The 18,113-nt window shown below is 39.0% G+C and overlaps 1 protein-coding gene across 22 annotated transcripts in view; it reads left to right on the top strand.

Annotated features, from left to right (window-relative positions):
- LOC150050474 (uncharacterized) overlaps positions 1-18,113 on the top strand; it is a 542,379-nt gene that overhangs the window by 375,208 nt on the left and 149,058 nt on the right. For 20 of the 22 annotated variants that reach the window (XR_016538651.1, XR_016538654.1, XR_016538655.1 and 17 more), the window contains one exon: positions 2,547-2,708. The exons of 1 other annotated variant lie outside the window; for it this stretch is intronic. Coding sequence is in view for 10 of the 21 variants with exons in the window: in XM_090352362.1 (XP_090208488.1) it covers positions 2,547-2,579 (33 nt within the window). In the remaining 11 variants the exon portion in view is untranslated. Of the gene's footprint in view, positions 1-2,546; positions 2,709-16,414; positions 16,575-17,166; positions 17,240-18,113 lie in introns of those variants that run through there. One more of the 22 variants, XM_090352367.1, reaches the window with a different exon arrangement.

An 18,113-nucleotide genomic window follows, 5' to 3' on the forward strand; every position in this document is an offset into this window, starting at 1 on the left:
TAATGCAGGCAGACAATAAATAGTGATGGTTATTGAGTAATTTGGTTTTAAAGTTAAGACCCTGTACCTGGTATATTGTATATATATTTATTTATTTGTAAAAGGGAAGGTAAGGGGAAAATAGATAAGTGGGAAGGAGTGGAGGGGCGGGAAAATGGGAGAAAACCATGGGAAGGGATAACAATGTTCAAGAAGTAATGTACCCAGTACCTGATGAATATTGAATATAACTGTAACCCCTCTGGTTCATTATACTGACAACAAAATAAAAAACTAAATCAAATTATTGAATTTATAAACAAAAAAAAGTTAAGACCCTGGTGTGTTGTGATCAATGTAGAGCTCATTAGAACCATCAGTTCTTACCAGGGTCATGTTTGTCATTATTCCAACACTATAACAAAATACCTAATATTATCAACTTATAAGGAGTATAGGCTTATTTTGGCCCACAGATATAGAGTTAGCCATGCCCCAGCCACACTGGCTCCTTCCATTTTTGTTATGTATGCCAAACTCTGTCCTCCCTTGTGTTTTCACACATACTGTCCTGTCTAGAGAGCATGTTTCCTCTTTTACCTGGATACATAACCTTTTTCATGACTTCCTCTTTCTCAGCTTCACATCTCACTTATCAAATACCACACCCCCAAGGAAGTGTTCCCTGATGGTCCATCTAAATAAATTCCTCCACAAATCTCTCATACCCCATTCTATTTTTGCTCTGCTCAGCATTCATCAGAATATACAATTTTAGCTCTCTATGTTGCAGTTCTTCTAAGTTCATTGCTTATCTTCACTATTAGCCTGTGAGAAGATGAACACAAGAAAGAAAGGAGCCTTTATTTTTTTGATTTAAAAGATGCTTTTCAACGTGTTATATGGAAATGTTTAAGTGCAAAAATTAAAATAATTTGATACCGCAGCTTCTATACCCTCTGTACTACATAAATAATATTTGAATGTCTTTATTACATATTTAAAATATTCTATCTACACTTCTCTCCATCTATCCTCCATCCTGTTGTTTAATGCATTTCAGATTGAGCTAAAGACATTTGTATATGTCCTCCCTAAACACATTAGCATGTACATCTTCATTACCCGGAGCCCAATATTCATTTATGATTCTTTTTTGGTTTGGTATTTATATAGTGAAATGTATAAATATGAATTATATGGTGCATTTCAAAAATGCATATGCCTCTTTAACTCCCCCCATTAAAATACAAAACATGAATATAATTTCTCATCTCCTTTATTCCTTCAATTAAGGAAACTCCAATCCTGAAAGCAACTATTTTTTGAATTTTCGATACTGAGTAGTTTTCCCTTTGCTAGAGTTTCATATGAATGGGATAATAGAGTATATATTCCTTTTGTGAAACTTTCTTCACTAATGTTGCAGTTCTTTTGAAGTTTATATCAATGCTTTATTGCTTTAATGGCTAAGTAGTATTCCATTGAATGGATGTACCACAGTTTATCCGTTCTTCCATTGATGCATTCTAGGCTATTTATTTTTTGTTTGTTACTATTACAACTAAAGAGATTATGAACATTCTATAGCACTCTGTTATGTTCATTCATCATCTCTGGCTATTACAAAGAAGCCATTATGAATAGAATGGTAACATTGTTTCTTTATCTTAGACAACTACCTGGAAATGCATTGTGCATCCTAGAGTAGATATAAGTAGAATTTTATTTAAAAATTGCTAGAATTTTCTACTGACATTAGCCAGCTAATTAATGAGTTTGGAGCAATGGATATGCCTAGTAAACATTAAATTCATAAGTAGTGAAAATAAATATCATTAGAGTGATACCTTCATACCTTTTGTATTATTTACCAGTGGAGGATAGAATTTTCATGAGTGAAATAAGTTCCCTGAGCTTTCACATTTTATCTTCCATGGGAATAGTAAGATGTACCTTTGCTATATGAAAGGCTTAGCACTGAAAACCCAAGGCAGCTAGGGATTTTAAAAGGCGAGTGACACAATTTATTTAATGTAAGTGTGTGTTCCTCCTTTCTTTCCTTGCCTTCCTCTGCTTGCAGTGGGAGTCTGGCCTAGTGCAGCTAGGGACTTTGCTAGAGCCTAGAGCTCTAGCCTAGCTAGAGCTAGAGAGGATGTGAAAGGTAAAAGAGCAAGAAGCGCTGGGATTGACCACTCATCTTAGAGGCAGATTAATGCTTCTGTCTGAAATTGGCATTTATATACTTGACTTCTACATTTTTTTCTCTTTCAGATTTAATGTCTAGATTTGTCTGATTTTTAAACTGGGTTATTTGAATGTCAAACTTTCGGTAACAGTTTAATAGAGGTGTCCATTAACCTGTGCTAAATTAGAGCACAGCGTCTCTTGGAAATACATGTGACATCCACATGAATACCAAATGCCTTCATTAGGCACTGCACTTACACGATGAATACCAAATGCGGAGACCAATCCAGGGACATGGACTTCCCTCCTAAGAGTTGCCAACACATCTTTGTGTTTCCTCTTGGTACCAGTCAGCCCTGTTTGCTGTTTATTTCCAGGTGATGAGATGTGGCAATTGGGGCTTTGGTTGAAGGAAATATAAGGCATCCTAATCACCAAGTTCAGAGTCCAAGCAGCTAGGAGGCTGTAGCGGATCATCGTCAAGTCAGCAAGAGGACTCCACTTAGTATGCAAGACGAATTCTAAACACTTCATAAAAGGTGATAACTTTCTTTGACCAATGAATATATTATTTATAAGTGATCCCATGCCTTCCTCTCACCCTCCTCTGCCAGTCCCCCTCCCCTCCCCATTTTCACAGCACGTTGTAGCACTTGTTCAATGATGAAGCCCCTCTTGATAAATAATTTATAAAGCAATTTACAAGTACATTATTTTTAGCTATAAGATAAGATCTGGAAGGACTTGCTTTATTCTCTTTCTCTCTCTCTCTCACACACACACACACACACACAGACACACACACACACACACACACACATATGCATACCCATATACATACACACATTTCATGGCAGGGTATCAATAGGCCAATAAATATAGGAAATGGGTTTGGGTGAGCAGCAATATAAGTTCTTATATATGAGCTATATGACCTTCGTAAGTGCATAATAATAGTGTAAACTCATTGGAAAGAATCTTTCTTCTTTTATCCTTGGTATACAAAACTCTGCTCATAGATTCTAAGTGAAGACTTTTTCTCTTGGTTAACTTCCAGTGTTAAGAGTTCTCTGTAAATGATCTCCCTGTTTTTATGAGATATGAAATATATATACGAGGTTTTAGTATTCTCTCTTTCAGCAACTAATCCAGTTAACATCACTCATTCAAATATTTGTTTAATCACTAATATGTGCCAAGCATTCATTTGCCTACCTGTTTGAGGATTGGTACTGTGATCTAGGTGAGAGGTAGATGGTTTATCCATTATAGTATTGGCTAGTAGAATAAAATGCAAACCGCAAATGCAGGCTATATACTATAGAATCTCAGCTTTTTTTACATTCACATTATTGTTTATAAAAGGGGGAAAGATAAATTTAATTGTGATATATTTTACTTAACTCTCTGCATATATTTATATCTATCTTCTGAGCTATTTGTATAAAATATTTTATTATATATCTATTTCTACACATGTATCTATCTATCTGAAGTATTTTGTACAACCTTATATCTATTTATCTATAACTAGCTATCCATCTATCTGTAGAAAATAAAAATAAAATCATAGTTAATCAATGCAGACTTGCAGTTGCCTGGAGATGAGGTGATAGTTACAGATTCAAACAGGAAAAAGGGATATAGGACAACACCAAAACCATTTTTAGTTTTGGAGGTGATGGTGTTTTTGAGTGGTGATTCCATGAATATATTCATGTCTAAAATTTTATCAAGTCATATTCTTGAAGGTTTATAACATACCAGTTATCCTTAAGAAATCAATTTTCTTTTAGGAAGGAAATAAGTGTTAAAAATGTCTATTTAGTACCATACTTACCCTTCAACATAATTTGAGGTAGAGAAAAGTATTCTGAAAGGGAATTTGTTTCTTATTTTCATAATGCTTCTTTCCAAGATGTACTGGCACATCATATAAATTAGTATTCTAGAGTCATATGTGGGGATCACTTTATGTCGGGGAAATCTTTGAACAGAATGTGTACCGACTGTCATTTGTCTGTAAGAGTGCGAGAACCAGTGGAAATGGAACTCTCGAGGTAATTAGAGGCTGTGGTAAGGTGCTTTAACTTTGGCCCATGCCAGTTTAATGTATTAGCTCAAATACTAGTCCAAGTTCATATTCGTGTCCTTTGACTATGGGGACTATTAGAACTTAGGTAAGTTAACCTCGCTCCACTTCCCATCCCTCACTGATAAAGTGAGAAGGAAATTGGCAACTACCTGAAGTGATGATCTGAGATTTACAACTTAAATACTTACTGTTTTCATTTCTCCTCTACCACTCACATGATCTGAAATTATGACATAGCAGTTGTATTTTCCTTGTTTTATTTTTCTTTCTTTTTTTGTCTTTTCTTTCCCAACAAGGGATCATTTGGTGCTAAGCATCATTTCAGTGTGACAGTGGACACATAGGAGGTCCTCAGCAAAAGAAAGATGAGTGAACTGAGGGCGGAGAGCATGACACCTGGAACCGTTAGATGATCAGCACTTTGAAGTGTTCATTTAAAATTTTAGAACAAAGCCATGGCACTACTGTAGACTAGCTCTTGCCAGTTTGTCAGATGACTCCAAAGTTCATTCCCTGTTTTTAATCAAAGTCAAACTAACTTTTTCCTGACTTGCACCAGGTTGAGTCATGCTAGCTTTAAGGAAAGAAATAAGTAAATAAAATGTTCTGTCTGATCTGTCCACATGATCTACCGTCTTGGCCCCAGGAACTAGCCCCCTGGAAGTGTCCAATAGACCCTGGTACAGAAGATAGTTAATAATGAATTATAAACATGGATTCAGCAACCACAGGGAGACCTTGCATTGCTCCCACCTCCCACACATTCCCTACCTTGGTCCACTCTGCCCCATGGGCTTTATCAGCATCAAAGAAAAACAAATCCAATAAAATATTTCCCTGAGCTAGGAGTGAATTCAATGATTCATTCACATTCATTCTCTTTCTCCCTTCTTTCTGCCAAACAGCTGATCAGAGTTGACAGAGAAACAAAGGAAGAGGCATTTCAGAGGATTTGTCCTCACCCCTCTTGCTGCTCTTTTCCTGTCCCAAGACTCTGCCCTAAAGCTCATTAAGACTTGGTGACAAATGCCATTTGGACAATGGATTAGTCTTTGCTGCCTCACTAGTGGCACTGAATCTTGTCAACTAAATATCATGCTCTTTGCAAGATGCCAATGACTAAGGATAGTAAGGATACTCATGTAGGACCATCCTTCTAAGACTCAGGACCGACCTCTTTAATGGATATGGCTTTCATTTAAGGAGTTGCCATCTTTCTGGCCAAGATTTTCTCAGAACTCTGTTGTAATGTGAAATTCTTCCATCTAATCATCCTGCCTCTTAACTTTCCTCCCTTCTTCTCCTACCTTGCTCAACATCCAACATCCCCTTTCTATTTATTCTGAGACATTCATTACAAATCAATCTATCCTATCTATCTTATCTTATCTATCTATCTATCTATCTATCTATCTATCTATCTATCTATCTATCCATCCATCCATCCATCTATCTCTGATTCTGCCTTTCCAGAAAATCTGGATGAACACAAGTACTTCCATGAGTACTTTATCACTAGTCCAGATGGCAAACAGGATCTTGTCTTAGGAGATGGGTCCCAGCACAAGTCGACAGCTTAAGTAAGGAGGATATTGTCTCATTTTAAGAAAAATCCTTACGGACTATGACTTAGGCATTTGAAAAATATCAATGCAGTAGAAAGGGAAAAGTAGTCTCAGTGGTTGGAGTTTGGAGCAGTCCAGGATAGTTTTCTCAGGCTACAATTACAGAGCACTGCAGACAAGATACTCTAGTCAACAGAAATCTACTCACAGTTCTGGAATCCACATATCTGAGATCAAGTTGTGCTGGTGACTGATATAGTTTCTTCTAGGGCCTCTCTTCTTGGCTTGCGGAGGATATCACTCCACTGTGGCATTTCCTTTATGTGCATGCTGCCATTGTGTCTTTCTATGTCTGAATGTTCTCTTCCTATCAGCTAGTAGTCATATTAGGTCCATTTTGCCCTAAAAGTCTTATTTTAACTTACCTCTTATTTTATTATCTATTTATTTATTTAGTTATTTTTGCCAGTTCTGGAGACTGAACTCGGGTCTGAGCACTGTCCTTAGGCTTCCCTCAAGGCTAGTGCTCTACCACTGAGCCACAGCACCGCTTCTGGCTTTTTCTATATATGTGTTACAGAGGAATTGAACACAGATTTTTGTGCATACTAGGTAGAGTGCTTCTACCACTAGACCAAACTCCTGGCCTCTTGCCTCTTATTTTCAAGAGTCTGTTTTCTGAATGTTGTTACATTCTATAACACAGCGATTCAGTTCTCCCCTTGGCATTGCAGGAGAAAGTATCCCATGATGAAAATATGTCTAGCATACCAAACTATGGCCAGTGGCCTGATTGTATGGTCAGGGGCCTGTATGGAAAAGAAGTTTAAGTCTGTGACTAGGAATCTGGGGTACATACATGAGGACAATGTGTAGGAGGACAGAAAGGGTAAAGAGAGTTTTTGTCACATTTCGTCTACTAGAAAGCACTACCATGGAAGCAGTCTTGAGCAACTAACTGAAAAGACCACACTACTTGGACAGTTGGTATTAGATAGGATCCCTGTGGGCCACCCCAAAAATGATACTGTGAATACATAAGCAGAGATAGAGGCTGCCAAAAACCAAGGCATGAACATCTACTTATCCAGGCCCATCCAGGTGCTGTGGTCACTGGGTGCACAACTGGAGAGCAGTGGTGACCAACACCGGTCTCCAGTATGTTCTGTTTCATGCGAAGGCCAACCAGCCAGTTGGTAGAAGTTGGTTCTCTGGGATTCTTCCCACTCTAGGTGGGTAAAGGAGATAGTCTTGGTGGTTATAGACATCTACTCCAAGTTTGCCTTTTGTGCCTTCAGGCTTTATCCAGCTCTCTTCACGGGCTCTGGAGCAAATATTTGATCCTAAAGAGTAGACTCTCATTCAAGGCAGCATCTATGCTGCCCAAATGAATGGGCTCTTGTCTTTATAATCTTTTGCTTTAGGTAGATTTTTTAATAGAGGTGTTCACTCGTAGGACACTCTTTTCCACTTAGCCTTTCCTTTGTTATCCAACTCATTGTAGTTCTCAGGCCTGCATAACAGTTTGAAAGGTCTTTCCACCTGAATTAGCTTTCTCTTTTTTCACTACTAATTCTTATATTTCTAATCCCTTTCTTGCCGGGGCCAACCGGCAGCAAACCAGGGTTCGCAGATTGGGGTTCCTGAAATAGGGGACAAGGACTAGGAAAAAGAAGAGAGACAGACACACCGGGTCCGGGATGTCCGCAGTCCAGGCGAAGACTGCCGAGACTGCCGCGTATATTTTTCCCTCCCCCTTCTTCCCTCCTCCTCTCCCAGGGAACCTCCAGGTGTTACATTCATATGGTAATTCTCAGGTCATTTACATAGAATAGGGCCAGAAAGCAATAAGACAATATAGCCATCATCTGATGCAAGTCAAGGTACAGTTTGATTCCACTCTGGCTCCCAACACTTTCTAATGTTTGCGAGACAAACAGCTAACACAAGCCCCTCCCAAAGAGAGTGTCTCTGCTCCTGTTATCCATGTCTGTCCATTTCCAGTACCCACAGGCTGTTTGGTTTTACCTGCGCACTTTTATTCCTCTAAATGACCCAGGTACAAGTTTTTAATTTTAGCTGTGACTGTGCTGCATGTTTTGCTAGAATTTATTTCACCTTTTCTTTGGAAAGCAATACGATAAGATAAAATTTCAGCTCAAATCACTTGATTGCTTAATAAACAACTACAGATAATGCATAATACATTTTACATTTGAACTTTTTTCCTTAGAAGGAAATTAAAATTTGTACTAATGGACAGATTCAAATTATTTCTCGAACCTACTTTTTTGAAAGTAGCAGTTAGAGTTTTAGATGTTAATGCTCCATGGCATCATATCTCGAGGTTTGGTAATAGCTTCCAAATGTTAGGCATCTTAAGTTTCAATGAGGTCTATGTCGATTTTACCTTCGAGAAAAAACCAGAATGCTAGAGTTTCCACTCATTAAACTTTTCTGTATTTTAAAGATGTTTCACTCTTAGCAAAATAAACATCCATGAGCATTAAACACCAATCGATGGGCTCATAAAACACATGTGTAATTACTATATTTGCTATACTTGCAAACTTTCAATTAATTTTAATGCAGCCAACTTCCCAATGTCTAGGGTTTCAAGGTACAATATTTTCATTTCAATTTATCATAGCAAATGATGGACTTTTTTCCAATTTAAGAAATATTTCATTCTTAAAAATATTTTTATTTGCATATATTAATTGTCCAAGGAAGGGTTTTAGTGTGACATTTCCATACATGCATACAATGCATCTTGATCAAACTTACCCTCTCTTGTCTCTGTCTTGCATCCTTTCTCCTTCTTAAAACATTTTGAACAGAATTTATTGCTCTATTTTCAGACATGCATAAAGTATTTGACCATATTCACTCTCATTTCCCCTCTATTCGCCCTCTCCTCAACTCCCCACTGGTACCAGCCCCAACAGAGCCTGTTTTACTTTTCTGCCATTCATATATTAACTATACAGAGGAATTTACCCTTGGCAATGCATATGTGCACACATTACATTACCTTTAGTCAGATTATACTAATCTATTGCTTTCTTTCCCTAGTCCTTCTCACTTTCAGTGAATTTTCTTGGTGTTTTTGGTCTCTGTCTCTGTCTCTCTGTCTCTGTCTCTCTCTGTCTCTCTGTCTCTCTCTCTGTCTGTCTCTCTGTCTGTCTCTGTCTCTGTCTCTGTCTCTGTCTCTCTCTCTCTCTCTCTCTCTCTCTCTCTCTCTCTCTCTCTCTCTCTCTCTCTCTCTCTCCTTCTCTTTTTCTCTTTCCCTTTTGGTAGTGCAGATCAAACACAAGATGTTGCACTTGCTAGGCAAGCACTTTGCCACTGAGTTACCTCAGGGCCCTGAGTTTTCTTACATTATTTTCATAATACACACAATGAATTTTTGTATTATTTGTCTTCCATCATTCTCTTTTTCTTCTCCCTTATTCCTCTAATCTCTAGAAGAGCCCTACAGGTATATATCTGTCTGTCTGTCTGCCTGCCTGCCTGCCTGTCTGTCTGTCTGTCTGTCTGTCTGTCTGTCTGTGTCTGTCTATCCATCTTTAGTGTGTAGAATCTACAAATGAGTGAAAACAAATACGATTTGACTTTTTGAGGTTGAATTGTGTCATTCAACATAGCAGTCTCCATCCGCTGTCCTGAAAAGTGCCCTAAAATGATTTTTTGGGGAAAGTAGTATTCAGTGGTACATATACACTCTATTTTTTTGTCCACTCATTTGTTGTTGGTCCCCTCGGCTGATTCTACTACTTGGCTATTGTGGAGAAGTTACAATAAGCATGGGAATGTAGGTATCCCGCTCGTATTTCTCTACATATATTCCAAAGAGAGGTATGTGTGATATAGTCCTAAATAATGTGTAGTTTTACTTTTTTTTTTCATTTTGGCATGCTAGGATTGAGACCCAGGGCCTTGCATGTGTGCATCTAGCCCCCTATTGTTGCACCACCTCTCCTGCCCTTGTGCAAGTCTTGAGGTTTCCAGAGAATTCTGAGATTCTTGGGAGATAATGTGGTCGTTTTCTTGAGATTTTGGGCTAACCAGTAGGGTGGGGAATGACTCTTAATAGCTAATTCCTATAGCTCTCTCAGATCTTCATCCAATCTCAGGAAAATCTTGCTCTGAGAAGTGAGGGAAGTAGAGATGGATCTGTGTTTCCTGCCTAGTTCTTGGAAAGAAGGAAAGAGGACTTCAGAGTATTTATTTTAAGAGGCTTCAATATTTTGACTTGTCAAAAACTTTGACTGCTTTTGACCTAAAGCCTGATATTTAGAGTTGTGGAAACATGATGCCTACTCTACTATCTTCTGCTGTGATGTCCTCTTTGGATCAAAATCAAAATCTTGACAGAAGGTCACTCCTTTGGTTTGTTTAGCATCAAGATAAGGTCATGCATTCATTAATGTTGGATTACCAAGGAATTCCTGTAGAAATGCATTATAACCATAATTAGCTAATTAACCAATCAATTATAATGATTAATGTGATCATAATGAATGTATGGAAAATGGTTAACTCCTAGAGTTTCCAGAGTGAATACATTAATCACAGGTGAGTCTGTGGTAGAATGTGGGTACCTAATTGTCTTTCTGAACCCTAAGTGTGATATAATAACTTACATTTGCTTAGAACTTTGGTAATATATCAAGTACTTAGTCACACATTATCTAGTTTTTTCCTCACAACAGATATGTGAAGCTCTTGAAAGAAAGTAATAGAGTGATTTCCTAGTACTCTCAGTTTTGCTTTCCATGGCTTCAGTTAATTGCAGTCAACTGTGGTCCAAAAGTATTAAATGGAAAATTTCATAAGTAAGCAATTTGTAAGCTTCAAAGTACTCACAGTACTGAGTGGAATCTGTCGTTCGACTTTGTCCTGCCCAAGATGTGAACTATTTTTTCCCTAGAGTATCCACTGTGTATGTCCTGCCCTCCCATCAATGACTTAAGGACTATCCTAGTCAGCAGATTGCTTGCCTCAGTATTACAAGGCTTGTGTCTACTGTTCCTTATTTACTTAATGATGTGCCCAATGCACAAATGTAGTGATAATGGAGGTTTTATTATACATATTTTTCTATATTTGTATTTTTGCTATGCTTGCTTACAAATTTAACTTAGAGGTAAGAATGAACAGAAAACAATAGCATATATAAGGCCCTGAGTTCAAAGCCCAGTACTGCCAAAAAATGCTTTCATAATAAAGAATTCGTGAGAAATGAATGAATTTTTTGAGCTCTTGCTGTTCTGCAAAGCAGTTTGCATCAGAGGAAATGACTCTGGGCCTGGTGTAGTTTTTTGAAAGGATTTTGGTCCATGACATGAACAATGCCATTCTATCCTTGGGAGTAGCTTATCAGAAGAGGATCAGCAAGCCAGAATGCCCATGCTCACTGGTGCCTGGCCTTGCCAAGGGGTGCAGCTCTCCCTATGGAAGAAGAAAGTTTGCAGGTATCCTCTTCATTCATTCATTTTCTACTAATCATTATATTATTGGCAAAAACAGCAACAGTTAAACTGCCTTTTAGAAAAAGCATCAACTCATTTTTAACATTTATTCATTGAGCACTTACTTCATATTCCTATGGCCTGGAAGTTCGTGTCCCTCCAACATGCAGATGTTGAAATGTAACCTTTACAAGATGGTATTAAGTGGCCAGAGCCTTTGGGAAGTGATTAGGTCAGGAGGGCTTTGTCTTCAGGAATGGAATGAGTGCCCTTGTGCACGGGGTTTGGGAGCCATGCAGGGAGGTGCACACATGTCTCACAGCACTTAGGTGGCTAGAACAGAAGGCTCCCAAGTTCAGGGACAGCTTCATAGAAGCAAAACCTGTATATGTACACATATATACCAAAAAAATTCCTCAAACCTAAAACTATAAGTGGCTTGAGGAAGTTCTTTAGTACAGGATGCGACACCGTCTTTGAAGAATAATGAGCCCTCCTCACCAGACACTGAATCTGCTTGCACCTTGATCACAAGCTTCCTAACACCTTGAACTGTGAGACATCAAACTATGTTGTTCATAAATTGCGCAGGGAAAAGGACTTGGTCTTAGCAGCAAGAAGGGATAGGGACAAGTGCCTGCTAATCTATGATGAGCCTCAGGAAGACAGACAAGTATATTGCGTTTCCAGGTACAGAGGAGGGAAAGCAGGCATTCAAGTTAAGAGGCTTCTTTTAGGGCTCCCTACACCTCACAACTATAGTCATTAAAGCGAACAGAGTGTACTGAGCAGAAAATGTCTCTTTTACTGAAACTTAAGTGGTCTGAGTCCAGTCAGGCTGGGAGAAACTTACCAAAGAGTTCCATCATTTTAATGTTATCTAGAGAGTTCTGTCACCATTTAAAAATGACATTCATATGTGGTTTCTCTAAACATAAACAACAAAATAAAAGGACACATGTTTATATTACATATAAACTTCACAGGTGAGTTCCCAGTATTAAAATTCTTTGCCTGTATACCTTAGGTACAGAACCTGAGACAGAGGTTAAGTGGTCATGCTTTATTGGAAGTTGTAGTTCCAAGGTAGTAAGAGTGAGGGGCAGTTTCATAAGAGCTGGACTCAGAGGTGGGCACTGGGGCTCATACCTATAATCCTAGTTACTCAGAAAGCTGAGATCTGAGGATTGCAATATGAAGCCAACTCAGTCAGGAAGGAAGTCTGTGAGACTCTTATCTCCAGATAAACATGATAAAATCTGGCTGAGATCTGAGGCTCCTGGTTAGAAGCCAACCCAGACTTAGAAAAATCTCTATGTGACTCTAACCTCCAATAAAAACCACGAGTGGATCTGAGCACGAGCATTGAGCACAAAGAAGGGATAGTGTCAAAGCCTGAGTTCTAGCTATCAAAAAGTTGGAAATAGAGCTGTGGTTCAAGTGGTAGAGCATTAACCTTGAGCACAAAAAGCACAAAGATACTGCCTAGGCCCTGGCTTCAAGCCTCAGGATTAACGAGCTCGCGTGCGCACACACACACACACACATACACACACACACACGCACGCACACACACTTCAACTCAGTCAACCATCCTTGGGGGAGATTTCTGCTTAAAAACGCCCTTAATCTCTACAAGTCCAACAGAAAAAGTTACATAGTTGAACATGTCTTCTAATGTGCCACTTTTCTCCTGATATATACCAGTTAAAGCTTCAGAATTTCCTACTTTGGGCTGACATGGACGATGCATCAGTATTTGTTCATGGAGTCAGTAGACGAGGCTGGTCCTGGGAACATCTGTTTTAGGATCCATTATGCCATGTGGATCCAGCTTGGGGTATCTTGGTTTTGCCTAATGCCTGGTTTTGATTAAAAGCATATGTCCTGCTCAAAGGCCCCTGCTCAGCTTAGCCTCTGTGTGCCCTTATGTAATTAGTTTGTTTAAACTATGTCTTTGAATATGTCAGGTCTTGACTATGGCCCTAAGTACATGAGTGTAATAGGATATACCTATTAAATACATGTTGGACTTTAATGGATGTATTTTGAACAATCAATTGGAATTAAACTTTCAATAACTACTGTAGAACAAGAAAATGTATCTCCTTACATTAAACAAAGTGACATAGCTCCTTATAGGTTTTCTGAAACAGTAGTTTCCCCAGATGGGCTATACTTTGAAGGCAATGAGAAAAAGTTACATTTCCAGTTTCTGAGCTCCCAGCCACCAGATGGAATTTAGGAAACTGAATTTTGAAAGCATCTTTAGAAATGATGGAGAGCAACCAGGTTTGGAGGTGAGTATAGACAGAATGGTCTATTATAGGCAGTCAGAGATAGTTACATATTGACAAAACAACCAATTGTTATTATCGATGAACATGTTAATCTATTTACTTTGTCTTTGTCCATTGGTGGAGCCTTTTATTGCCTGACCATTTCCCTCCTTCCTTCATTTATTCCTCCTGAGTTTTTAATATCTTCTAAGCACCTGCCTGTTAAGCACATATGACTATGTTACGTTGGGATGTAAAAGATATTTAGCTGAGACAAGCTGGTATGAGTAGGCATCGGCCCTTTAGTTGAGGGTGGAGAGACCAAATGGTCTGTACCCCATGTAGGCATTTGGCTTCATATTCAGTGTTTAATTGCTCTAAGAAAGATGTAGTATTATCTCCATTTTGCAGATGAGGAGTTTGAGTTCAGACAGCTTAAATGATCTGCTTTATTCACTCTTGATGGTACATCTCAGAGGTTAGCAGAGGGTGTGTGTAAAATGAATATGTAAAGAAGAGAAATTGATAAATCTTAAAGTCTAACAAGAGAAAAATGGAAGGCTTAATATGGTGTGAGGTCCCTTCCCACACTGTTTGACAGAGATGAGAAAACAATAATAGCCCAATCTTAGAGGATGAGGTAAAAGAAAATTTGGCCAAAGTGGACATTTCAAGCCAGGATTTTCCAAAGCAGGCAGATGGACTGAACAACGGAGGAGCTTTATAACAGTTTGGATTTCATAGGTCTCAGGTGGGCCGTCAGAAGCTGCATCAGTATAGAAATACCCAGGAAGATTCTGAATTACCAGAGAGGCTTAGAAATAAGTTGCTTGCTTACAAAATGATTATATACAGCTAAGTGCTTCCAGGGCCTGTTTAACACGTGGGTTAGTTCTGAATGGGACTGACTCATTGAGGAGTAGTCTGTTGCCTTTACAATTCCCATGCGTTTGCATACACAAGTAATCACTCCAATTCTGCATTCCCTTATCCAGTTCCATTACTACTATGTGGCTTCAGTGAATTCACTCAGTGAATTTTGCCCTTGAATTAGCTACTTTGAATCTCTGCTTCTATAATCGATTCTGCCTATACTCAAAGCAGCTTTCATGCACTTCTTTCTAAAATTTGACTGATTGTCTGATATGATTATTATAATCCATTTCAAAACTTCCCTAGCTCTGTATGGCTGCAATTTTTGCACTGGTCTTCAAGAGCTGGTATTTCAATGCTTCTTTTCACTCATTTGCATCCTAATTAATACAATGGACTTAGTGTGCATGATGTGCAAGGATTGCGCTAGACCTTAGCAATGCAATGAGAAAAAGATACAAGGCTTGCCATTAGTGAACTCACACAGTACAATGAACACTGTCTAGGGGCAGACTCCATATGATGGGTAGCACTGAAAGGGGCTTATGACCTGGCCTGCAAGAACTATGGGAGATATCCTGGAAAGCCAGATAAAGAGAAATTCGCTGGAAAGGCCTCTGTAATTGGGACACAGTAGGTCCAACATCAGCAGTAGGGATGATGTTAGTTCGTATGTCAGTGGTGGGAATGAGTGCAGTTAAAGAAGGAAGAAATGATTAAAATGAATGGAAATAGAGTTCTGGGACTGATTTGTACAGAGATGTGTCCAGAAGTCCTAGGACATTTAGGTCCTTGTGTTCAGTGTTAGTGTGCACAGTACAGATGGCTCCGAGAGACTGAAATGTTCATATGTGGATTTTACTAAAGAGAAGACATGCTGTATTCTACAGTACAAGAGAAACTCAGAGGAAAAAGCATGGCTTCTTCGAGAGATGATTTCCAGCCAGGCATTCAGAGAGCTGACTGTGGAGGAAGAACTGACCTCTGAGATTCTACAAGACTGAGTTGATCCCAAAGTGTCATGGATGATGTTCTAACTAGTAATGATAACAAGTTAGCATGTTGGTGGGACAGGAATCATCAACTAAAGTGTAGTCAGGACAAGTTAGCATGTTGGTGGGACAGGGATCATCAACTAAAGTGTAGTCAGGAGAACTATAAATTGTATGACAAATAATACAACAGAACATTCCTTGAACCTACAAGTTTTGATTCTTTAATCAAAGAAGTTAGCTTTTAGTGAAGTCAGGATTGTTTGATTTAGAGGAGCCCAAATATTCAAGGAGGTATTTTAGCACTTGTCAATGTTCCTGTGAAGAACAGCTAAAAATCTCATCTTTGTGGGCTATGCTGTCTGCCCTAACTACAGAATTGTACCATTGAGCTGTAGAAGGGTGAACAGACCCTTGGTCAATAAATAGGTATGATTGAATTGTGATTTAAATTAACTTACATAAGAAAAGGAAATGGGAAAGATTTTGGTCTATGGGCAAATACATAGTGTCAGCTTTGAGAATTTATAATAAAAAGATATCCGAAGACCAGATTACTATGTTAATCTCTATAAGAAATATAGACTTAATAGGGTACTCAGAATAGCCTAGTTAAATTCTCATTTAGAAACAAGGAAACTGAAGATTCCCCCAAAATAAGACTTTTCCAAAAATGTACAACTAGGAAAATGTATTTGATAGTCAGGAAGCAATCTAATACTGCTGCTAATTTTATTTATATCTCTGTAGTGAAGCTATAGAAAAAAAGAATACACTTGTTTCTTATGGTTTCTGACAAGTCTCTCAACTTTTGTGCCTTTGATTCAAGCCTTTTCTATGTGACTGCTAAGCTTTCCTATGAGATGCTTGAGCCTGTGTCTCTCCTCAGATTAACATGTGCATTGTAAATTCACTGTCAATGTCAGCAGGCTAGCTTTTCCAATTTTACAAACGTCTTTTCTTTCAGGAGCTGAAAATGTTCTCAAAACTGTCCTGAAAGCAAGTAATGCTTTTGGTCGTTGTCACCTTCGTGACGAACACACTGCAACTCTGCTTTCTGACTTCATTCTTTGGCTGACATTTTTCATACAGGCTCTGACAGAGACAGCAATTATAAAGACATCCAGGTTGGCATTCAAGGATTCTTGAAGTTAACAAATTGTCCGGGGATAAATGACAATGAAATTGGCAGGCTACACATTTCTTTCATGAAAATGCATGTGCAGGGGAACAGAGGGAGCCTCGGGAAAAGGCCACACCTACGTTCACGTTCATGGTTTATGTTCAAGGCTCACGGTGCCTCCCTTTGGGGTTGGCCCCCCAACACTTACCTCATAGGAGGCGGTTTAATTTAGGCCAGGTCTGACACACTAGAGTAAAAATCCTCAATGAAAATGCATACGTTAAATACAGTATTTAACATTCCTTATTTGCTAATGGTCCTAACGGACAGGAGTAAGGTTTGTTTGAATGGGATTTCCTCCCACATAAGTCTGACTCTGGCTCTTACTTCCAGAGCCTTGCCATCTCTGTGCAGTCTAGTCTGTCCTATTTCCTACAGTATTATTCCCCCATTGAAGTATACTCTTTACAGCCATTCAGAGCATCTCACATAGTGGTACCTTGCAACCGATGTCCCTCTGTCTGGAATTGCCCCTCTTTATTCTTACTGAGCACCCAGCTCAGTGATTTTCTGATAAGATCCATTTTCATTCATAGACAAAGAAGAAATCTGGGAGGTATCACTATAATACTGTGGAAGACCAAGGCAGCTCTTACTTGAAGATAGAGGCCACACAGGATTCAGTTTCAGGCCAGTTGTTAGAGACAAGTCCCTATGAGATACGTGAAGTCATAATAAAGCAAAAACAAATCACCAAGCCACAGTGAACAAATACAATATCCAATACTTTTAGACAAGGGGAGGAGGGCACAATTTTAGCCTTGTATGCACACTACTCATCATTATAGTTTAGAATGTATTTGTGTGTGTGTGTGTGTGTGTGTGTGTGTGTGTGTGTGTGTGTGTTACAGGGCAAGCCTTCTATGCCTCTGTGGAGACATAGAGAGACAGAACTTTTCCAAGGATTTACCATTAATAAAAGATAAATAGGGCCGGGAGTTTGGCCTAGTGGTTAAAGTGCTTGCCTAGCATGCATGAAGACCCGGGTTCGATTCCTCGGTACCACATACATAGAAAAAAGCCGGAAGTGGTGCTCAGGCTCAAGTGGTAGAGCTCTAGCCTTGAGAAAGTCTAAGGACAGTGCTCAGGCTCTGAGCTCAAGCCCAGGACTGGCAAAAAAAAAGATAAATAAACTAGCAATATTTGATGTCAGTCTTTGGTTAGATTGGCTCAGGGACTTGGAGAGGAACTATGGAAGGGACCCCTAGCTCCCTGGGTTCATTCTCAGAGTTCACATGCTCTGAGAATGTAAAGGAATTCAAAGGATGTGACTGAGGTTAGCCCTTGGAGCTGTTTAGAGCTTTTCTATTGAAGTTATCTAACTTAACCTCTCAGCTCTCCTGAGCACAGACAGCCTGCCATGTTCCTCCAGCCAGGGCCTACCTGAGTCTCTTGAAAAAGGAGAACACTCTGTAGAACACAGGGGGTTAAGACAGACTGAGAATGGGCAGAGAGATTAGATAGTGAAGTGGGTGGGAGGTCA

This window comes from Megascapheus bottae, chromosome 18 (assembly GCF_031878675.1).
Source record: "Megascapheus bottae isolate mThoBot1 chromosome 18, mThoBot2.hap1, whole genome shotgun sequence".
In the NCBI taxonomy this organism is placed as follows: Eukaryota; Metazoa; Chordata; class Mammalia; order Rodentia; family Geomyidae; genus Megascapheus; species Megascapheus bottae.